Source organism: Octodon degus, unplaced genomic scaffold (assembly GCF_000260255.1).
Source record: "Octodon degus isolate 3935 unplaced genomic scaffold, OctDeg1.0 scaffold00130, whole genome shotgun sequence".
Classification (NCBI taxonomy): Eukaryota; Metazoa; Chordata; class Mammalia; order Rodentia; family Octodontidae; genus Octodon; species Octodon degus.
The window spans coordinates 1328246-1348499 of NW_004524706.1; the positions used below are offsets into that span (position 1 = coordinate 1328246).

Below are 20254 nucleotides of genomic sequence, written 5' to 3' on the forward strand. Positions count from 1 at the left end.
CTCTGGGACTACAAAGGGAAGAGTGACACTAATGATCCTCCGGGAGTGAAGCATTAAAACCCTGTTAGATTGGGCTTTGAAGTTCATGAAACGAGCTTTCCTTTCCCTCTTCTTTCCTTGGTCCCTCCATCTTCCCTCCCCTATCTTGTCCCATTTTCCCCCCTTCTTTTCTAGGAAAGGCTGATTGATACTTCCCATCAAATCCAGATCCTCATATGCAAATTGGGTCAAGTGTGTTATTACTTGAGCAGTTGCAAAATCAAGGCAGATGTGTATGGCTCACAGGCCCCATGCAGCTCTGGGTTTCTGTACTGACCATAGACCTCTTTTTGCATGAGGTGGAGCTCAGTGGTCCCATGGTGAGGAGGCTTCAGGCCACAGCCTGGGCATCAGGCCTGAAGAAGGTGGGAACTCGCCCAGGAGCTTCTCTCCATTAGTTATCACCAGAATCAAAGCTCTACGGAGCTCTATGCTCTCTGTGGGAGCCATACACAAAAGCCCATCCCCGCCTTTGGGGTCCTCAAGAGCTCCAGAGGAAACTGCCCTTAAAGACTGCACAGCTTGCTCAGCACACAAAGAAGAGGTGCTGATGGGATGCCGAGTGACTAGGAAGGAGCAAGAGTTGGTGGAGTCGGAGGGCTTTTAGCAGAGCTGGGTCTCCCAGGACTATAGGACAGGCTGTGTCCAGGAAGAGGTCTTGCCAGGCCAGATGTGTCTGGGAACCAGAGGCCAATGTGTCTGAAGTTGAGGCTGCCTGAGGGAAGCATCAGGGATGGGACATGGTGCTTTGTAGGGGGCACAGGACTGAGGCTTACCAAATCAGCTTGGTTGGTCCAAGCCACCAGGGCACTCTTTAAATAAAGGTTCTGAGCATTTCAAGCTCAGGTCCTCTGAATCATGTCTTTGAGGGAAGGGTTCAGAAAATATCCTAAAGTCTAGGTATTTCTGATAATGGCCAAATTTAGGAAATGTTAGTACAGGCAGACATTATATTAATATTAAGTCAATACTGTAAGGACTAAGGTCACTAACATGCTAATCAAGCAGAGAGTGAAACTGGCATGGGTAGGAGGCAGCACCGTTGCTCTGCCTGAATCTTCTCTCTTTGTTGATTCTACTAAACTTCTGATTTGCTCTGTCCCCAACTTACTGAGATCTGCTTTCCCAGCTCAGCTGAATTCTTGCTTCTGCGGTGTCAGATGATGCAGTCTCTGCTGTTCAGTTACTTCCTGTAACTCAGAGGATGGCTGTGGCCGTCCCACACCACAGTAGCTCCCTGTGTCCCTTTGGACCTGGGGCATCCCTAGCTCCCTCCTTGGTACAGCAAGAAGAGAGCCACTGAAGGGCGTGGAATTCCAGGAAGCTGACTCTGGGAATAGACACTCATTCCTGGACTAGGAAAAAACCAAGGGCCTGTGTGGCCCACTGGGTGCTGCTTCAGGCAAATGCTCAACGCTGCTCAGGACAGCCCCACAGCTACTTGCAAGGGGAACCCTGTACGCTCAACCTCACATCCTTATCACTTGTTTGGGGACTCCCCCTCTTTCACCGTCCTCTTTTTTCTACCTTCTCCCTCTTCCTGTTTGCTTGCTCTGTCCTTGGCAGGCACACAGACCCCAGTTTCTTAAATGGACCTCAAAGCAACCCAGACTCTCTCTGCCATTTGCCACTTTCCTGTGCTACTGCCCACCCTCCCTCCATTGCTTCACTGTGGGACTGTACATATTGCTGCCTGTCTGTGCTCTGTGCCTCACCTCCTGCTCATGTGTCCCCTCATTGCTATCTGTTCCTCCTGAGAGCTCCATTCCGGAAGGCCTGTCTTGCCAAGGCCCAGGTCAGCGGTCCCTGCTGGGCCTCTTCCTTTATCGCTACCATGATCACACAGGCTCTATGGGAAGACTTCCTGTGTTTGCGACACATCCTCCTTCTGCCTCTCTGACTGCTCCTTCTCTGTGTCGTTGCCCTAGAAAGAGCCACTCTAAATATTCTTGTCCTCTTAACTCTTTCTTGGCCCTTCATTAGAATTCTATTCCCGCCCATACACTAATGAGATGACAACCAAATCTCTCCCTTGATCCCAGAGTTTCCATGCAGTATGTTCCAATGCAGTTGGGTGAACCACAGTTCTTCAAAGGGCATATTTATATCTTGATCCCTATAACACACGCTCTTCCTTTTGTGTTTCTTTTTAAAGTTTCTCATCTGTCCTTCATCACAGAGTCCATTGAGACATTAGTCCTTTGTCCATTAAGTAAATTATGCTGGGCACCTGCTGTGTTTTTGTCATTTAAGATACACAACCTCCACACCATCAGCCATGAAGGCCCATTCCACCTCTCGCATCTCTCCTGTCCCTTTCCTTATCCATATCTCCACAGCTTTGGCTGACACCCCCTTTGTCCCTGCTTGGGAGCTGCTTGGCCTCCTGGTTGCTCCTGTTCCCCTGAGAATCCTCCTTCTGCTCTCCCTGCTCATGCAGAGTCATCCTGCCCAAACTCGGACTTTCCCCTACTGCTCTGGTTCAGAAGGGAGGATGCCACTCCCCCTCGCAGTGTGGACAGCTCTGGCCCTCCCTTCTTCTCCAAGACCTCATTTTACTCAGCGGCACAGCATAGCAATTGAAGAACATAGATGACTGAGTCAGAAGGACTGGGCTTTAATTCCAGCCCTGCAACTTACTGGCTGTGTGCTGCAGCTGTCGCCCAACCTTTAATCTATCCATGATCCACTTCCTTCATCTATTGAGTGGGCCTATTAAAACCTAATTCATTGTGTTATTAAGAAAATGAGATACAATCATTGATACAGAGGTATCAGTTCTGTGGTTGGCACCAGCTAAGCATACAGTAAAAGCTATTATTGCCATTAACGAAGTCTACCACCTCTAGCCTTAAAGTCCTCCATTCTGAGAGAAAACACACTCCTCTTTCCCACGCATGTGACCTCACTATGACTTTCATTCTGTGCACTTTTCTACCTTTACCTTGATCCGGGAATGCTGAATCACTTTCAAGAGGCTACTGCAAGCCTCAGTGCCTTTGCCAACCTTCTCACTACGAGGCACGGATGTCCAAGCCCACTCCTTCTTCATGACCTTGCTCCAGTGTGGAAATTTCCTTTGTGGAACTTTCCATGGGTTTGCTGCAGCACCACAGACACACCCCACCAGCACCTTCCACGCTTTAGTCTTGCAGTTAGGTGTCTGTCTTCTCTCCTATGCGCACATTGCTCAAGGGCAGAGGTGGGAGTTACGGTCAGAGAATGAATTACTATTTTATCTCATAAAAGCATACTGAGAAGTTAGAGAGGCCATACATTTGTGTTGGGGACTGGAGTGCGGGGTGGGCACGCCTATGTCTGACGTGTGGAACAGCACCTGAACAAGGTGCAGAACTATTTCTGCTTTTCCTGCTGTTTGCAGAAAGGCGGCTTCAATGCCTCAGTCCTAAACTTTAGGTTTCCAACTCATCCCCTGCTGGCCACTCTCCAGTCCCTGGCTTTCCACCCTCAGTTTCAGGATGGGCTTTCTAAGCCCTTCTGGGCACCCTCTGTAGTTCCTGAAGCCCACCATCTCCGTGTAGAGATGCGGAGAGCCTTCCACCTACAAGGCATACCTTCAGAGGAGCTGGCCTCGGGAGGCAGGCCTGCTGCGGCCTCTTACAGAACATGTCAGGGAGAAAGCTCTGAGGTTGCTGACCTCCACATGGGGCCATGCCTAGACCTTGGGGTAGGGGGTGGGGTGTCGATCAAATTGCTTCTTAGAAAATTCTCAGGCTTCATCTAGGCTTCCCTGATACCTTATCTCCAAGTTCAAAAGAAAATGAAGAAAAGTATCACGGACAATACCTGAGGGAGAGCCCCCTGGTCAACAACTTAATTACTTCAGGGAACTAAGCGCTTCTCCCAGTCTCATCCACTGTGGCTGAGGCATCCTTCCCTGCTAAGTTCACCATGAAATGGTTTAATAAACTATGACTCCTCTGGAAAATGCTAGGCAGAGGAGCTCGGCTTCCATCGTCCTAGCTCTGTGGCCTCAGGCACTTGAACCAAAAACTTTGAAAGGTTTGGCATAATTTAAAGAGCAGAAAAAAAGGTGTTTTTTGTTTGTTTGTTTTTTAATAAGTTAGTGTTTCAGTCTGAATTATATCCTTCCAAAATTCATGTATCAAGATCTAAATTTCCTATGTGACTGTATTTGAGATTGAGGATTAGGGGAGCTAGTTAAGATTAATAAGGCCACAGGGGTGAGCTTCTGACATTTCTCACAAGCAAGGAGAGACATGGATGAGCTCTGCCCAAGTGCTCACAGAAAGGGTCACAAGGATGCAGGAACAAGGTGGCCGTCTACATCCAGGAAGAGAAGCTTCATCAGAAACCAAGTTCTCCAGCACTTCAAGCAGTGACTCTCAGTCTCCAGAACTGTGGAAAGCCAAGGTGCTTGGTACTCTGTTGCTGGAGGAAGGAGTGCTCAGAGTCTCCAGCACAACGGACAGAGGGATTCAGGAGGCAAGCAGGGCATGAAGTCAGCTGACGGAGCACAGCTTTGGTGTTGTGGGAACTCTTGGAGAAGAGCGGACGATCACAACTCTGCCCGCCTGCCTCCTCGTGGGCCACCACCACCCTCTGGCAGACCCAGAGCTTGGCTTTTTCTCACACCTTGATAGCAAGGGGACAAAACACTTGCAGAGAGAATTCAAGACTGGAAGTAGCCTTTGCATGGATGCTGCCTGCATAGCACTTTATGGCTTGAAACCTTTATACTGAGAATTTGGTCTGAAGAGGTCTCTGACTGGTAATGTCCCAGCATGAGGCAGTAGCTAGTGCAAACTTGGCAAGAAACTACCTCCTATCAGAACCTCCAGAGACCAAAGTTTGTGATTCTAGCCACATAGTCAAAAACTACACAACAAAGAAAGAAATGTGGTTCTGGGAACCATGAGAGGTAAGAATAGACCACAGGATCCACAGACTTTCGCTATTAATATTAAAGGACACACTGTAAAATGAGGAGGCTTGACACATTTAAATTAATTCAAGAAATATATAATCATATGAATCAGAAGAGGCTATAAGATATGAGCAGGAACATTTGAAAAAGAACCAAATAGAACTTTCTGAAAGTTAAAATTGTAGTTTGAACTAAAATCTCCTTGAACAAAAATCTTCAGTGAGTGGATTAACAAAGATTATACATAGTAGAACAGAGAATATGTGAACATAATGAGAAAGAATATATGAGAAAACAAATATGGATGATCAACTGGGAAAAACTAGAACAGATTGCCAGACTTTCAAAAGACCAAAAAAGAGAGCAAATAAAGAAACAGCAAGGATTGGAAAGATGATGGTTAAACATTTCCCAAGCTAATGTAAGGCACAACCTATGAATTCAAGAAACATCATGAGCTCAAGCAGGGTGAATACAGCAATGTCCACACCAGACACATTGGGAGCCTGCAGGACACCAAAGACAAGAAGACCACAGTAGCAGCCAGTGGTGTCATGAAAGGAAAGACAAGAAACAGTGACAGTGACAATTGAAGCTAGAAGACATGGGTGCCACTCCTCCAGGTGCAGAAAATCTGTGGTTATCAACTTAAAATCAAATGTACAGGAGACACCAGTATATTTTTAAGAGCAGAGGAAAAGAGACATTTTTTTTCCTCCTGTATTTTAGGGAAGGGTCTATAGGGTGTTCAGGTTCTCACTACTAGATCGGACCTACAGTGATTCTCCTGTTTACAGCCTTCCATGTGCTGGGATTACAGGTGCGCACCACCACACCCAATCTCAATTGCTATCTCAGGGCTCCCTGGGGGCGGGGCTGACAAGGCAGGCCCAGGGATCGAACATCTGGCCTCTGAGCCTGCTTGCAGGTGCTTTAATCCACTGAGCTATTTGGCTGGCCCAAAGAGACATTTTAAGACAAAGAAGAACCAAGAAAGACCAACCAAAAAATGAACAAAGTACTTTGAACTGAAAGAGAGATATTCCAAAGAGAAAGACTAGGATGCAACAGGCAATGGTGAACACAGAAGTAGTGTGGGAACGAGAATGGACAGGCCCTGGTTTTCCTGAGAATGCCATCATTTGTGAGGAGGAGTGAGGTAACACGCCAACAGGCCCCGTGGAGTACGCGTTAGGAAGGAGCAAACGCGCATTATTCTAAGATTCCTAACTGTTCAGGAGAAGACAAAATTAATATTTAACTTTAGACTTCAGTAAGTATGCCTGTTAATATTTCTTGGGTATTTTAAAAGAACAGAGATAATTGTCTGATTTAAATAGTCTTAAGTTATCTAGTTAAAACACAGAATTTTTTAGACTCTATTTGGAAAAATCCAAGCACACACAAAACACATAAAGCATAAAAGAAACAGAAGGTCAATAGCAAGAGAATATAAAATGTCAAACAACGAAAAGAAAAAAGAGAAAGGAAGGAATGAAGAAGAGAAAGAAAGAAGACATAATAGCTAAGGAGAGAAAGTTATAAAGCCAAAATGGACAGAAGTTCAAAGCATAATAGATAAAACTATTATTATGTGGGAGATTTTAATGTCTCTCTTTCTGTAGTGTATTGATCAAGAAGACAAAAAAAATCAATGAAGACATAAAAGACAAACAACAATGTAATGGTCATATTAGAACATAAAAACTGTAAAATGCTCTTTTTTTCAGGAATACATATAATATGAAGAAATGACCATTTCTGGCTCTACAAGTACATCTCTAAAAACTTCAAATGGCTGAAATACATTGTTCTTAAAATACCAGCTTTATCAGCAATAACAAAAAGCTAGTGAGAACAGTCCCTTGGAAATTAATATATTCTTCTAAAGAATTCAAAGTTGAAAGACGAAATAATAAATTAGAAAATATTCAGAACAGGGCCGGGCATGGAGTCCAGTGGCTCAGCCCATGCCCAGTATGTATGGCAAGGCCCTGTGCTCAGTTCCCAGGACCACAAAAACAAACTAGAGCCACACTGTAGTAGAAATTATGCATATAAAAATCCGAAGGAATGTAGCCAAAGCAGTCCTTTGAGGGAAATGCATAGCCTTAGATGGTTAAATAAGATTTGAAAACACATATGGACTAAGCATCAAAATTAAGATGTTAGAGAAAAAAGTAGAATAAATCTAATATAAGAAAAGAGATAATAATGGTAAGAAGAGTTATAGATGAAATACAAAATAATATATTAAAAAGAATATTACCTAAACTGAAACTAACTCTTTGACAAGACTGACAAATGTGAAACTTCTGAAAATACCATTTTAAAAATTATTCAAATTAGAAATCAGAAAGGAAACAGAAATATAAAAATATCAGGGATCGTAAATATAGTGAAATAATATGCATAATTTTATATTCAGTAAATTTGAAAACTTAGTAAAATGAACTACATACAAAATCAGATGACCAGAGTTAACCTTTACCTGTTACAGATATTAACTTTATAGTTTAAGTTTTCCAACAAGGGAAACATCAGACAGAGATAGTTTTGCTAAAAAAAAATCAATTTCACTAAACTTTCAAGGTAAAGATTATTGTAATTTGCTACCAGGCACCCCAAGGAATAGAAAGAGAAGAAACATTCTCCAAATCATTTTATGAGGCCAGTATTACCCTGATACAAGAATCTGGGAAGGATACAAAAATAACAGGCCAATCTCACTGATTAAACAGAAACAACTTATCCAACAAAATGTTATCAAGTGAAATACATCAATGTATGTAAGTGTAAATACTAAGTGACCAGGCTAGAATTTTCCAGATGGTAAGATTGGCTTAACATTAGAAAAGCTAGTCAATGCAATTCATGACACTAAGAGACTAAAGGAGGAAAACAGTAATTGTATCTGTAGGTATACAAAGGTATTTGATAAAATCCAAGTAATCATCAATGAAAATTCCTCACAGACTAGGATTAGGAAGGAACTTTCCCAACTCAGAAAGAAAAATGTTCAAATTAAAAATCAAATGAACTTTGGCAAACATCAGACTTACTGGTGAAAAAAATAAAAACTTTTCATTAAACATCAAACAATGACAGGAGTACCCACCGAGCAAAAAACAAGGGATGGCTATGTGGCCTGGAAAGGGAAAAAGAGAGCTACCATTCTTCACAGATGATCACTGCCCATGCTGAGAACCCAAATATTCACAGGTATAATTATAACAAGATAGTTGTTGTACATAAAATTCAAAATGCAAAAATCAATTGTATTTCTAAAGACCAGCAAGAAACAGGCAGAAAATGCAATTTAAAAATACATGATTCAGAATAGCAATAAGTATAAGTATATGATATTTATATATATTCACAATTATATTATTTATATTTTATATATTTACATATATTAATAATTTATAAGATATCTAATAGAACAGTTATACAAGTTCACTGAAGGCCATTAAAGAAACCCTAAGTGATTAGAAAGTATATCACTTATGGATTAGAAGCCTCAGAATCAAAATAGATCAGTTCTTCACAAATTGCCTTAGAGTTTTGTTTTGGTTTGGTTTGGGTTTTTTTTGGCAGAACTGGGGATTGAACTCAGGCCCTTGCGCTTGCCAGAGAATCACTTATACCCCTGAGCCATCTCCCCTGCCCCCATGCCTTAGAGTTTTGATGTAATTAAAAGAAAGATTCAAAACGTTGTTGTGGATTTGGGCAAGATAGATATAAAATTTACAAGACAAAATAAAAGATATATAAAAATTAAACTATATATATATATTTAATGAAGTTGATTAAGAATACAGTACATAGAACACAATCACACTTAAATGAAGCGCAAATGCTGGTGCGCTAAACGATACATAGGGAAATGCACTTCAGTGCTAAATCTAAAGAAAGGCAAAGCAATAATAAACACCTTTGAGGTAAAGGAAATACAGGAATGTATAAAAGTGTAAATACTGAGTGACCAGATTAGTATTTCTATCTCTGTATTTCTGTATTTCCTGTGAGGGTGTAGGAATCACACCTCTGGATGATTTCAGAGGTATTTGTTATATTGGTACTACTTATGTCTTGCTTCTATTTCATAAATATGCAGCTTATTTACTCAGTACTCAATAAAGACCATGTAAGAATAGTGCTGGCAGAGAAGCTTCCACCACCAGCTTTAGAGTTTGAAGTACTTGGCAGACCAGCTGTCTCAACCTGGACCCGCCTGCCGGACTCCCACTCCCGGAGCCTTACCTTGGAAGGGTTGAGTGCTGTGATGATCCACACGCAGTGTGCATTGTTGTCATACTGAATGGGGAAATTGGGGGAGGTGATGATGCCCGAGGGGCCGCGAAGATGGGCATCACACATGCGAGCTGCAGAGGGGAGATGAAAGAGGCCTTTTAGTAACAGGTCCACCTTCTCTTCCCACCTCCCTCTCCTGGCCCCGAAGAGATTGCTAGAATTGACCTGCTTGCTGCACTGGTTGTCCATGGTTCCCAAGAGGCTATGGAAAGTCTCAGTGCCAGGAGCATGGCCTGCCCTGCAGCTTGGGGGCACAGGTTACTTCCCCAGGCAGGCTACAGAATCCCTGAGGCCCCTGAGGTGAAGCAGCACATCTTCACAAAGTGGGTACAGGCTAGTGCCCTGCATGTTGCCCTAAAGCTAGGTGGGCTGAAGGTACCTTATGGACCGCTTAGCAGCTCACCCCACCTCTGCTCACCCTCTGTGTTTCCTTATTCGCACTCCGGGTCTCCAAACCAGCTGAATGCTGTTCTGGACCCAAATTTGCTTGCCTAGGAGTTGGACCTCATCCAAGATTCTGCTAGTCTTCTATCCCTCCCTGTACAACCTCACCAGCCGCCCAAGGTAGAACTCAGCATGTCCTTGTCAAGGCTATCCCATCAGGCCTCAGAACGCCTGTGCGCAAGGGAGTTGCAAAGGCCCCCAACTCACTTAGTGCCAGGTACCAGCGGTCTCAGTGTCAATCTAGTACTTCTCAAACCCTTCCTCACACCCAGCTCATGCCTGAACCAGGCTTTCGACTGGAAGCATAAAGATTCAAGGTGAATTAGAAGAAGTGCTCTACTCAAGTAGATATAAAGTGTTATCAATCACGGCTTAATCTAATTAAGCTCTTTAAAATAGCTTCTAAACTAATTAGATTAAGTAGTGATTGATCACAGTTAGGGTACTACATTGTATCTAGGTGTTTGCTTTCTTTAAAAATGTGTGCTTGAGCCCTAGCCACTTCATTCTTCAGTGTTAGTGAACAGCTATTTTAATAAAGGGTTCCATGAGCATACTCTGTCGCTGCCCACATGGCAATTTATCCTAATTGTAGGCAAAGTGCCTGACAGTAAAGAAAGAGTGAACAAACTCAGCAGGCCCAAGTATATGAAATGAAAGTGCTGTCAAAGCTGGTTGCTGCTGATGAGCCCCAATATCCTGGAGCTCCTTTCCAGGTGGAGACAGGGCCATGATGGACCTTCCCTAGGAAGCCCCTCCTAAGAGGCTCTGGGAAGCGGGCTGTGCAGCTCCCAGACATAATGAATCTCTTGTTTGGTGCACTCATTCCAATGCTGGTTCATTCTAACATTTATTAAGTGCCTGTTACAGGCCAGCTAGAATGTGGAGAGAGAAAAATGTCTGACATGGCCCTCCTCTCGGAAGCAAGGGCCACAGCCTGTGTGGGAAACAGGAATGAGGACAGTTCCAATCAGGCAGAGGCCAGGCTGTTGGAGGGCTGATTGCAAGTGGTGTTTTGCTCCCTCCTTCTGGGTGCTCATCCTGTCATGAGCTGATCCTCCAGTGGCTCACGGCTGCCTGAAGGCAAAGGGTCTGCTTCTCCCCAACCCCAAGCTCGCACAGTAACTCAAATAATGAGATCAATTAATGAATAGAGCTGTAATTCTCCCATTCCTCTTAGCATTAATTCTGTGCCCAGTCACCTTCAGATTCACAGACTATACTTGATACAACTGGCCCTGGGGCAGCATGGTATGGTTAGGGAAAGAGGCCAGGTTCTGGGGCTTACCAACTTAGCTGCCTGGATCTGAATCCATTTGAGGGCTGTTTAAGCCTGGGTAACTTAGAACACCTCTACCTCATCTGTCCAAAGGGGTAGTAGTGCTATCACCTCCCTGATGTAGGTCAGGATGAACAAAAACCCGCTGACAGGTGTGAAGGCTCATCCCAAGGCTGGGGACAGGGTCAATATTCCACAAAGGGGACTCAGGACTCCCAAACTCAATGCCATGTTCATAATTCTCTATGCTCAAGATTTTGTTCAAAGCTAAGAAGCTTCTTCTTCCTATTTTTCTTCTTTCTTTACACAGGCATTTTCTTCCAACCACACTGGAGATTGACATTACTAAACAAATTAGAGTAAGATAATCAAAACCAAAACCATGATCCTACCCCACCTTTACAGAAAGGACCTGCGGATTCAGAGCCCTAGCCCTGTAGCAAATCCTTACAAATCTCTACCAGCACCATCTTTCACCTCTTCTGGAAAGGCGGATTTTGCTGCTAAAAGCCCTCAGCTTCCGTTTCAATTTATCCTGCACTTGTTTCCAAGAATTAGATGGTATTTGCAGTCTGTTGAAACATGCTGAAGGTAATTAGAGAGAACAGGTCAAAAAGGCATTTACCATTTTAAGGGCTTGGAGGAGTTTAATTAAAATATTACAATCTGCAGATAGTTAGCATGGAGCACCTTAAAAAAGGAATTAAATGGAGCATTCGTTTTTTGTTTTTTTTTTGTTTTTTTTTTTTTCTTTTCTCTGCTGCCTGGTCAAGGTTAGAGGTTCTAAAGGCAGACAGACAGATTTCTACCTGAGCAGTGAGCTCCCGAGACCCCTGCAACAGATGGCAAGCTCCTTCCTGGGACTCAGATGGGCTGGCAAAATCGTGAGTGCTCAGTAATAAGCACCCATAATTTATTTCATTGGAATAAATGAAAGCATCTATCTGTACGTTTTCTACTTGCCTTTCCCTATCAAAGGTTCTTCTGGATACACTTTAGGAGAGAGTTCTCTGAGACCTTCCGTGGCTGGGCTCCACAGCCATTCTCCCTTGTCCTCTGGACGTCGCTATACCATCTAACAGGGGACCAGAGGAGGACAGTGCCTGGACCCATAGTCAGTTCCAGCATTTAAACAGCTTTGGCACCATAAAAAGGGGAAGACTTACTCCAAGTGGAAAAGGTATGGAGTCCTTCTGGTCTCCTAGCTTCTCTCCAAATCTTGTTCTCCACAACTGCCCTCCCTTGCTCCCCCTATGACATACCTCCTGGCTGCCCCATGTGCAGGTCCTTTCAGAGTCTCCTGCTCCAATTCCTGCCTCTGCGGAAATCTCTCTCCTCTTCTCCAGGCCACTGCTTCCTCTGCAGGCCTTCACAGTGGAGCTTTTGCCCCCAAGATCTTCCCCCACTAGCATTTCTCTCCAGAAATATTTTTGGAGCCTCCAGAACTCATCTTTGACCCACTGCCACCTCCACTACACTGGTGCCAATATTTTCTTTCAATTCACAAGCTCCCTTCTATTCTTCCCTCTGTCCTTTCCCAGCTTAGATCCCATCATCCACCATTAGTCAGTTTACAAATTATTCCAAGTTCCTTGCTTCCTTTTCCTCTAAATAGCTTCTGGAACACACTGCATGTGGATACAGCCCTCCGCCTCCACGCTCCATCCCTGCCCCTCCCCCACAATTGTGCTTTGCTGGAAAAAAATTACATAAGAGGGAAGACTGATGTCACTATGAATTCACGATTACTCATCTCAAAAAATCTAGCAACCCAGCCACTTAGCTCTGTCAGCCCACTCTTCCATTCTGCTCCTACCCTTTTGTACCTTTTCTATGCCCCCTGGAGCCTCACCCTTCCTCGTCCTCTCCTTATTCCTGGTTGATGACCTTGCCTCAGGCTTCTTAGGGGAAACAGAAGCCACTCAGGAGACATCTTTTCTGTCTTCCTCAGCTGTGCTACTCTGTGTGCTGAATTGCTCGTCTTTTTCTTCTTGTTCTAAGAGGGGTGACCCCTTCTCTTAAAGGCCAGCCCCTTCTCATGAGATTTTACATTCCTGCTTTCTCCATCTCAAGATCAATTTTGTCTTCACCCATATCCAGGGCCATGCTGTCCTGGAACCAGAAAAATCTTAACTCTCAGAAAATAAATGTGCTCATCCATTCTTTCTCCAGTGCCTGTGTTCCCAGGAAAGTGACTCCTGTCTCCAGTTACCTGTTGTCGTCCATCTTGCATCAGCTAGCCCTGTGGCCCCCACATTTATTCCCATCTCTCAGTCTTCTCTGACTCTTCTTTTGTTGCGTGGTCTGGACCCTAAGAGCACTCACCAGTCACTTAGTTGCCCTGTACTCTCGTATTCGCATGGCACAATGCCTGCCTTTGACTTTTCTATCATTCAGCTTTCCATTTGAATCCAGGATCTCCCATGACATCCACAGATTTGTGTTTTACCATGATTGAAGCTTCAGGCCTGATGTGTCTTCTTCCCTTGTCTACCCTGCCAACCCCTGTAGAGATAACATCAAATGCTCCACACTCGGCAGAGCCACTTAACCCCACTGTTTTCTTTTCACCATCATACACTTGACCTCTCTGGAGTATCCCACCCCACGGACCCTTCTTTATTTGTGAAACCTAGCTGCTAGTGGCTTTTTTCCTACTTCTCAGAGCCTGCTTGGCTTCTTTTTTCTCCCTTCTTAAAGTAGTTGTTTAAACCTAGGTGATGGGTGTATGGAGTTTCTTTGTACATTAATTGCAACTTTTCTATACATGTTAAATTATATTAAAAGAAAAAATTACCAAAAGGGGAGGAGAGGAAGAGACATTGTACTGTATGGTTCCATCCAATACACTAAGAAAGATATCCAGGTGCAATTTTCCAGGGGAAGTAGCCTAGAGTCTTCGGAGTCTGTATTCAAAACTCAGCTCAACTGATTGGCTTTGTGCCCTTGGGTAAGCTAGCTGACCACTCCAAGCTTCAGCTGAACATGAGATATGGTTATTGCCACTTCACTCATAAAGAAATGATGGACAACGCCTAGTGCAATGCTTTAGACAAGTATAAATAGATTAATAAATGGGAGTCTTATCATTAGCACATATAGGTAAGAGACTCAGGGACACGCACAGGGCTGGAACAATGGGCCTGTGTTCTACTGCAGTCAGAGTGTAGTATCCACCTGAGCGGACAGAAAAAGGAGCGAGGAGAGAAGAGGAGCAAAGAAAAGCAGAGAACAGAGAAAGTAGAGAAGTGGAGATGGAGGGAAATTGCACTCTCGACAGCAACAGTGCTTAAGGGGCAGGAAGCAGATCCAAGTGAGGCCACCAAGCCAGGAAACACTTGTAATTATCAGAGCATTTCATTTCATCCATGGAAAAGAGTCAGAGCACTTAAATGATTTTCCCTGTGCTACGTGGTTTATTAATGCTTGGAAAGTTTGAACTTAGGTCTTTTGAGACCCAAGTCTGATTATCTATCCACAAAAAGGGGTTTAATTCTAAACAGAAACACACACATAGGCATAAAATCACAAAATGCAAGGCTTTCCATCCATGATTTACTTTGTGAATCTGTAAGTAATTTGTCAAGAGCTGACACTCTGTCTCTGCCTGCACTGGCGCTATCTTGTGACCGGAAGAAACTAGGGGTCTTGGTTGTGAATTTGGTCTTCTTACCAACATTGGTACCTAGAGCCCCAGGGCTGCCAAGGTCTTGGGCAGAGGAGGGGACACTCCAAATCAGCTCTTATTCTAACTAGAGAAGCACCACTTGTGTCTGTTCTATTCCTCAGGCTTCTGCAAACACTTCTTTCTAAGGATCAGGTTCTATGTGAGAGCCTCATATTGTACCCCACTTTCATGCAGGGTACACAGAGTGAGTTTGCCAGTATTTCACATTGCCCTCCACCTCCTTTGTGTGAACAAGATTTCCTAGGCGTCAAAGCAGAGCCTTTAGTTCTCTTGGTGGGAGGGGGAAAAGGTGCTGTATGAATACCTAATTTCCAATTCCAAGATGAAGGCACAGCTCCACATTATGCATTCATTTCAATCACTGATTTATTCAGGTGGCCCTTAAACATTTATCGAGAACCTATTATTTGCCAGGCCCTGTGTTTTAGTAGAATTAATTTTGTGGAAAAATGAATACTTAAAGGCAAATCATATTTTAAATGCATTAGATGGAAAACAATACCAATATGTATGGTGGTCAATGCTTTTTAGAAAGTGATCCTTTGGTAACCTTCTTTTGAGTCAAGCTTCTTGAAATTGAAAGACTTTTGTCCCTTTTTAATTCTTAAAGTGGGATATGCCTAGGCTCTCCTAAAAAGCACAATTAGAATAGCAGTTCCACTTAATTAAAATCAAAAGATCTTAAAAGAAAAATCTTCAGGACTGCCAAAAATAAAGAGACCTTTGAAACCCATACCAACCTCTTCCTTTAGCCTTTGAAAAACACAGGGAAAAGTCATTTGGGTCTAACCCAAGGTGCCTTGGTCCCTCTGTATCCCCTCACAGTGGCCCACAGAAGAGGAAGAGCAGGGGGAGAGAAAGGCAGGGGCCCAGGCTCTGCTGAGACCGCCCACTCCATCGCAGGTGGTGCTGGCTACCTCCTATGACATTCTTTCCTTCAAATTCATAATTACTACACATGGAAGGTTTTGTTTTCTCCATTCCCAAAAAAAGGGCACAGTGGAAAAAACCCAAAAAGATGAAAGAACTGGTCCAAGGCCAGCCAGCTAACAGGTGGCAGAGCTGTGATCTAGATCCAAGTCTCTGAGGCACACAAATCACGTGGCTGCTATTAGATTGGACAAGACAGAGGCTTTGGCAAAGATTTATGGCCATTAGAGGCCAAAGTCTGCTCTAGGGCTCGAGGAAGCTATGTACCAATGGACTGCATGCATCGAATTAAAATAACGTTTGTGTTTCAACCTCACACTGGTACCATTTTTTAACTGAGCACTTTCATCTGGTTGCAAAGTAATGCCATAAAGTCATGTTCTAGTACATGGATATTTAGCAGGTAAGACATTCAAAGGGCTGAAGAAAGTGGTCAAGGACACCTAAGGGAAAGTGAGGGTGGTCGGGTTTGAACTGTGATCCTACACTTCCACAGCGGCAGAGGATGGGATCAGACAACAGATGTGGGAAAGCTTGGGCCCACGCTTCATGAAAGTGTAGCACAGAATCCAGCTTAGAGAGCAAAAATACTAGAAAGCGCTTGAATGGGGCATCTGTCATATGCCTAGGGAGCAGGAGCATGAAATGCCACTTTGGACCTCCTTTGGAAACACTAGCCCTTCCCTGCCCTGAAGTTATTCATGTAAATACTCACTATTATTAAAAAGAAAAAACACTGGTGAGAGATCAGATCCCACCACTAGCTTCTCAAAAGGAGTTTTCAAATAACTGTTATGGCCACTGATGTTTATAACAGTGTAATTTTTCAGCTAAATCTTGGTACAAACCCAAGTGCCCATCAGCTGAGGAATGCATAAGAAAGATGTGGTATCTTTATGCAGTGGAGTATTAATCAGCTATAAAAAAAGATAAACTCAAGACTTTCGTAGGTAAATGGATGCGACCTGAGACCAGATTCATAAGTGAAATAAATCAGACCCATACACGTAAACATCGTAACATCTCCCTAATGTAAGAAACTGAAAGAGGATCTGAAAGGTACAGTGGATACCGTGAAAGGGAAAGAAGCTGTTCAAAGGGAAGAAACAACTGGGAGAAGGAAAGGAGGAAAGAAAGAAGGAAGGGAAAAGAAATATAGATGTGTATACACAGGCTAGCTTGGTAATTGTACTGCCGATTTCTGCTGGTCTATTAAAGGAGAAGTAAATGCTTAAAATTTTTTTCTGTCTCCTCTATTCTTTACAATTTTTGACCAAATCTGCATGCTTATATCTGGTAATCTGAACAATTAATCTGAAGACAACAATAGGCCATATACCAATCAGTTGAATTATTGTTTTCCTTTAGTGAAATTTGTATCATTTTTAATGGAATTTTTTTTACTTTTTTTTTGAATTCTCTTTTAAGTAAAATGACTGATTGGTCAAGGGTCCCTCAGATCTCAGACTGGACAATTCGATGCCTCTCTACACAGATGGTGCCTTGGCTTCCTGTAATTGGATCGCTGTGCTACTCAGCTATGCATCCATTCAATCATTCATTCAACCTGTTATTAAGCATCTATTGTGTGCCAGCCCTTGTTGTAAGTGGTGATGAACACAGAAGTCATATCTTAGCATGAGAATATTTCTTTTTCTTCTAGCAACTGTCAATTCATAAAGTGTTCCCATATTCCCAACTTCATCTGACTGCCACATTAAACATAAAACAGTACAGAGGGTGTACTATTTGAACTTACAAAAGTAGGCTCAGGGAACAATATGTGATTCACTCAATCTCTCAGAGTTGTATTAAGAATTCTTTGTTTGTTTGTTTGACTTTAGAAAAAATAGTAGCTATGCAGAATCCTTGAACTAATACAGCTAAAATTAGTGGAAATGCAAAGTATATTGTAAATTATTGATGATAGCCACCTTGAAGTTGAGTAAGGATGGATAAATTTCAAACTTGTTTCCAAGATACTTTGATGACCCACTTTCGGATTACCTATTGGCATATTATAAGGAAAGACTGAATTTCCCTTTCCAGTGTCCAGAGAAAGGGAGAAACCCCTTCTCACACTAGAAGGATACAAGGTGTAACTTTAGAGTAGGTAGCCATCTTTGTCCCCCAAAAGGGTCCTCAGAAGAGTCCTGGTTGTGTTTCAATGGTATTTAGCAGCCTAATGCTTAGGGGAACCCTGGACACTATGACCAGGGGCTTCTCCACTGCAGAAGCAGCTGCTGCTCTGTCCCAGTGAAGCACATGTTCAGGTCTAATTTTTTAAGACCATTTGGTGGGAGTGAGGGTTGCAGGGACTAGGCCGGCTTATCCTTGGTTCATGTGATACCTAAAGTACGAGCTGCACAGTCCTGAGAACATGACAGTAGGAATGCCATTATAAGCAGCCCATGGAGAAGCCCTTTGATGTTATAGTCGCTTCAGTATAGCTGGAATCATTGCTTTGGAAATGACAGATATGTTAGTTACAGAACGTGGGGCAAGAAACAAGGACATTGGGATGGGGGCTTGGATATACATGTGTTATAATAGAGGTGCCATCTTCCTGCAAAGAGCAAGCCACCAGCTTCATATGTGCCTGTCTCCTTAGAGACTATAAAGTCCAGGCAGATCTGTCACCCTCACTTGTGCATGTCTTGACCCTGTTGTAGGATTGATATACACAAGGTGCCAAACAAAAGTGTCAACTAATAAGTAACTGCAGGACCCGAGGCTCTGGGAGCAGACAGGGCGCACGATGAACCGGTCTGCATGAGAGCGTGGGCTGTGGGGGCTGGGGGCTGGGCTTCGATCTCCTGACCCAGCCCAGCTTCCTGCAAAGCTTCTGTTTCTCCCCAGCATCCTCACCTCGGCAGACGGGCCTGTGGTCACTCCATGCCGCAAACATGTCGCTCACTTTCATACAGGTGATTCGCTTGGACCCTTGCAGGTCATAGCCCTCGTTGCAGGTGAATTGGACACTGGATCCTAACCTAGGAGACAAGGTATGTCTGTAAGCTTGGCCCCTGGGCCCAGGAGCTCTGTCTGGAGTCCTTTCTGGTCCCTCCTACGTGGAAGGTTATTTCTCCTTTTGCTGCTTAATCTCTGCTCCACTGTTTATAACTTCAAATCTCCATTGGAAGGAACATCTGCTGTTCATCTTTTTTGGGGACCATTTAATGGGTTTAGGATTAAATTACAAGGTGACTTGATGAGCACAACGGTGATCCTCTGAGATAAGTATCAATTAGGGCAGCAAAGAGTGGGTGGATGATCCCCATAAACCGTAATGAAAATGCAGGACTTTGGGAAGATGCCTTGACAGTCTGAAACTTGCAAAATACATCATCTTGGGCCCCTGAAGTCTTCTGAATAATTGCAGATAGGAGTTTCCTGCTGGTATGTCATTACCAAGGATGGCAGCCCTTTGTACTAGAGTTACACAGGTTTTCTGGGGAATGCTGGTAATGGATAGTTCTCCCTGCGCCCTGATGTGGCAGGGGCTCTGTCCTGAGGACTAGGCCCAGAGAAAACATCAAAGCCATCTTTGCAGCACACGTCAGCTCCTGCACTACAACATCCTCTTCACTCCACCTCCAAGAGGCTAAATAGCCCTTGTCTTCTTCCCAACCAGGCTACCCCACCGTCCTCGTAATACGAAAGTTTTTAAATAGATCTTACCTGAAATCCGAGCCTAGTCTTTTGCCCCTTTCAGGTATGCCAGGGTCTGGACACATATTATGTCCTTGGGACACACCAACCTGAGTTACTACAAGGGAAAAAAAAACAGCATATACAGAGATGGATAGTCACAGGGAGCCATGAACTTGGGCAATGTCTCAGGGCAGGGGGGTGGAGGCAGAGACAGAATGAAGCCCTGCTCCAGGGGATCTGTGGGGATGGCTGGGGTCTATTGGACTGGGCTTTCCTGGCTGTGCAAGGTGGGGAGCTGCTTTTGACAAATTCCTTCATAAGAAAAATCCAAGTGAAATTCATCAAGAGCTTATGAGCTCCTAGACAGGCTCTCTGCACCAACAGTCACCCAGTTCCCTCATCCCACACCAATGGCCAGAGATGGACTGTCCGCAGACCCTGGTGTCCTCCCCATCCTGCACTTCAGACCTGAGGTGGTGACTCTGGATGAGATGAGCCCCCCAACCTCAGGCCCCAATGGATAAATGAGTCAAAGAAAGTTAAATAAAAGGTGGATGCATGATCAGAAACAGTAAAGAATGTAAGAGAAAGCTGCTGTTTGAAGTTCAAAGCAGGGACTTTAGTTCAAATATGGATATTTCTTCCCATTGGATACTTGTCAAGGCAGAGTAGAGTAAGCAGAGGTCCGAGCACCTCCACCCTGCCCAAGACTGCTGGCCAAGGGCACTGAGTGGAGGTGGGATCTGTGGTAGTTCCAGCCGGTTGTCGTGACACTATGACACCAGCCAACCTCCGAGTTCTGGTTACGAGAATTCTACACACAAGTTGTCTGAGCAAGAGCACAAGCTTGGTCCATGGGCAGCAGACAACACGTGATGCAGAGGGCAGGCAAGCTTCTGGTCCCTGCCTGGCCATTGTTATTGGATGCTTATATTGTTGAGGCAAGGATCTCTCACATCTCTGGATTTCTGTTTTTATGAAGCTGTGGTCCAGAAGT

General features: G+C 43.9%; 1 protein-coding gene across 1 annotated transcript in view; it reads right to left on the reverse strand.

The window, feature by feature from the left end:
* Positions 1-20254, reverse strand: part of Csmd2 (CUB and Sushi multiple domains 2) — a 607037-nt gene that overhangs the window by 266278 nt on the left and 320505 nt on the right. Inside the window, exons 8-10 of the mRNA XM_012516868.2 lie at positions 19285-19372; positions 18472-18596; positions 9212-9333 (exon numbers count right to left, since the gene is read on the reverse strand). Of these exons, the coding sequence (XP_012372322.1) occupies positions 9212-9333; positions 18472-18596; positions 19285-19372 (335 nt within the window). The remainder of the gene's footprint in view (positions 1-9211; positions 9334-18471; positions 18597-19284; positions 19373-20254) is intronic.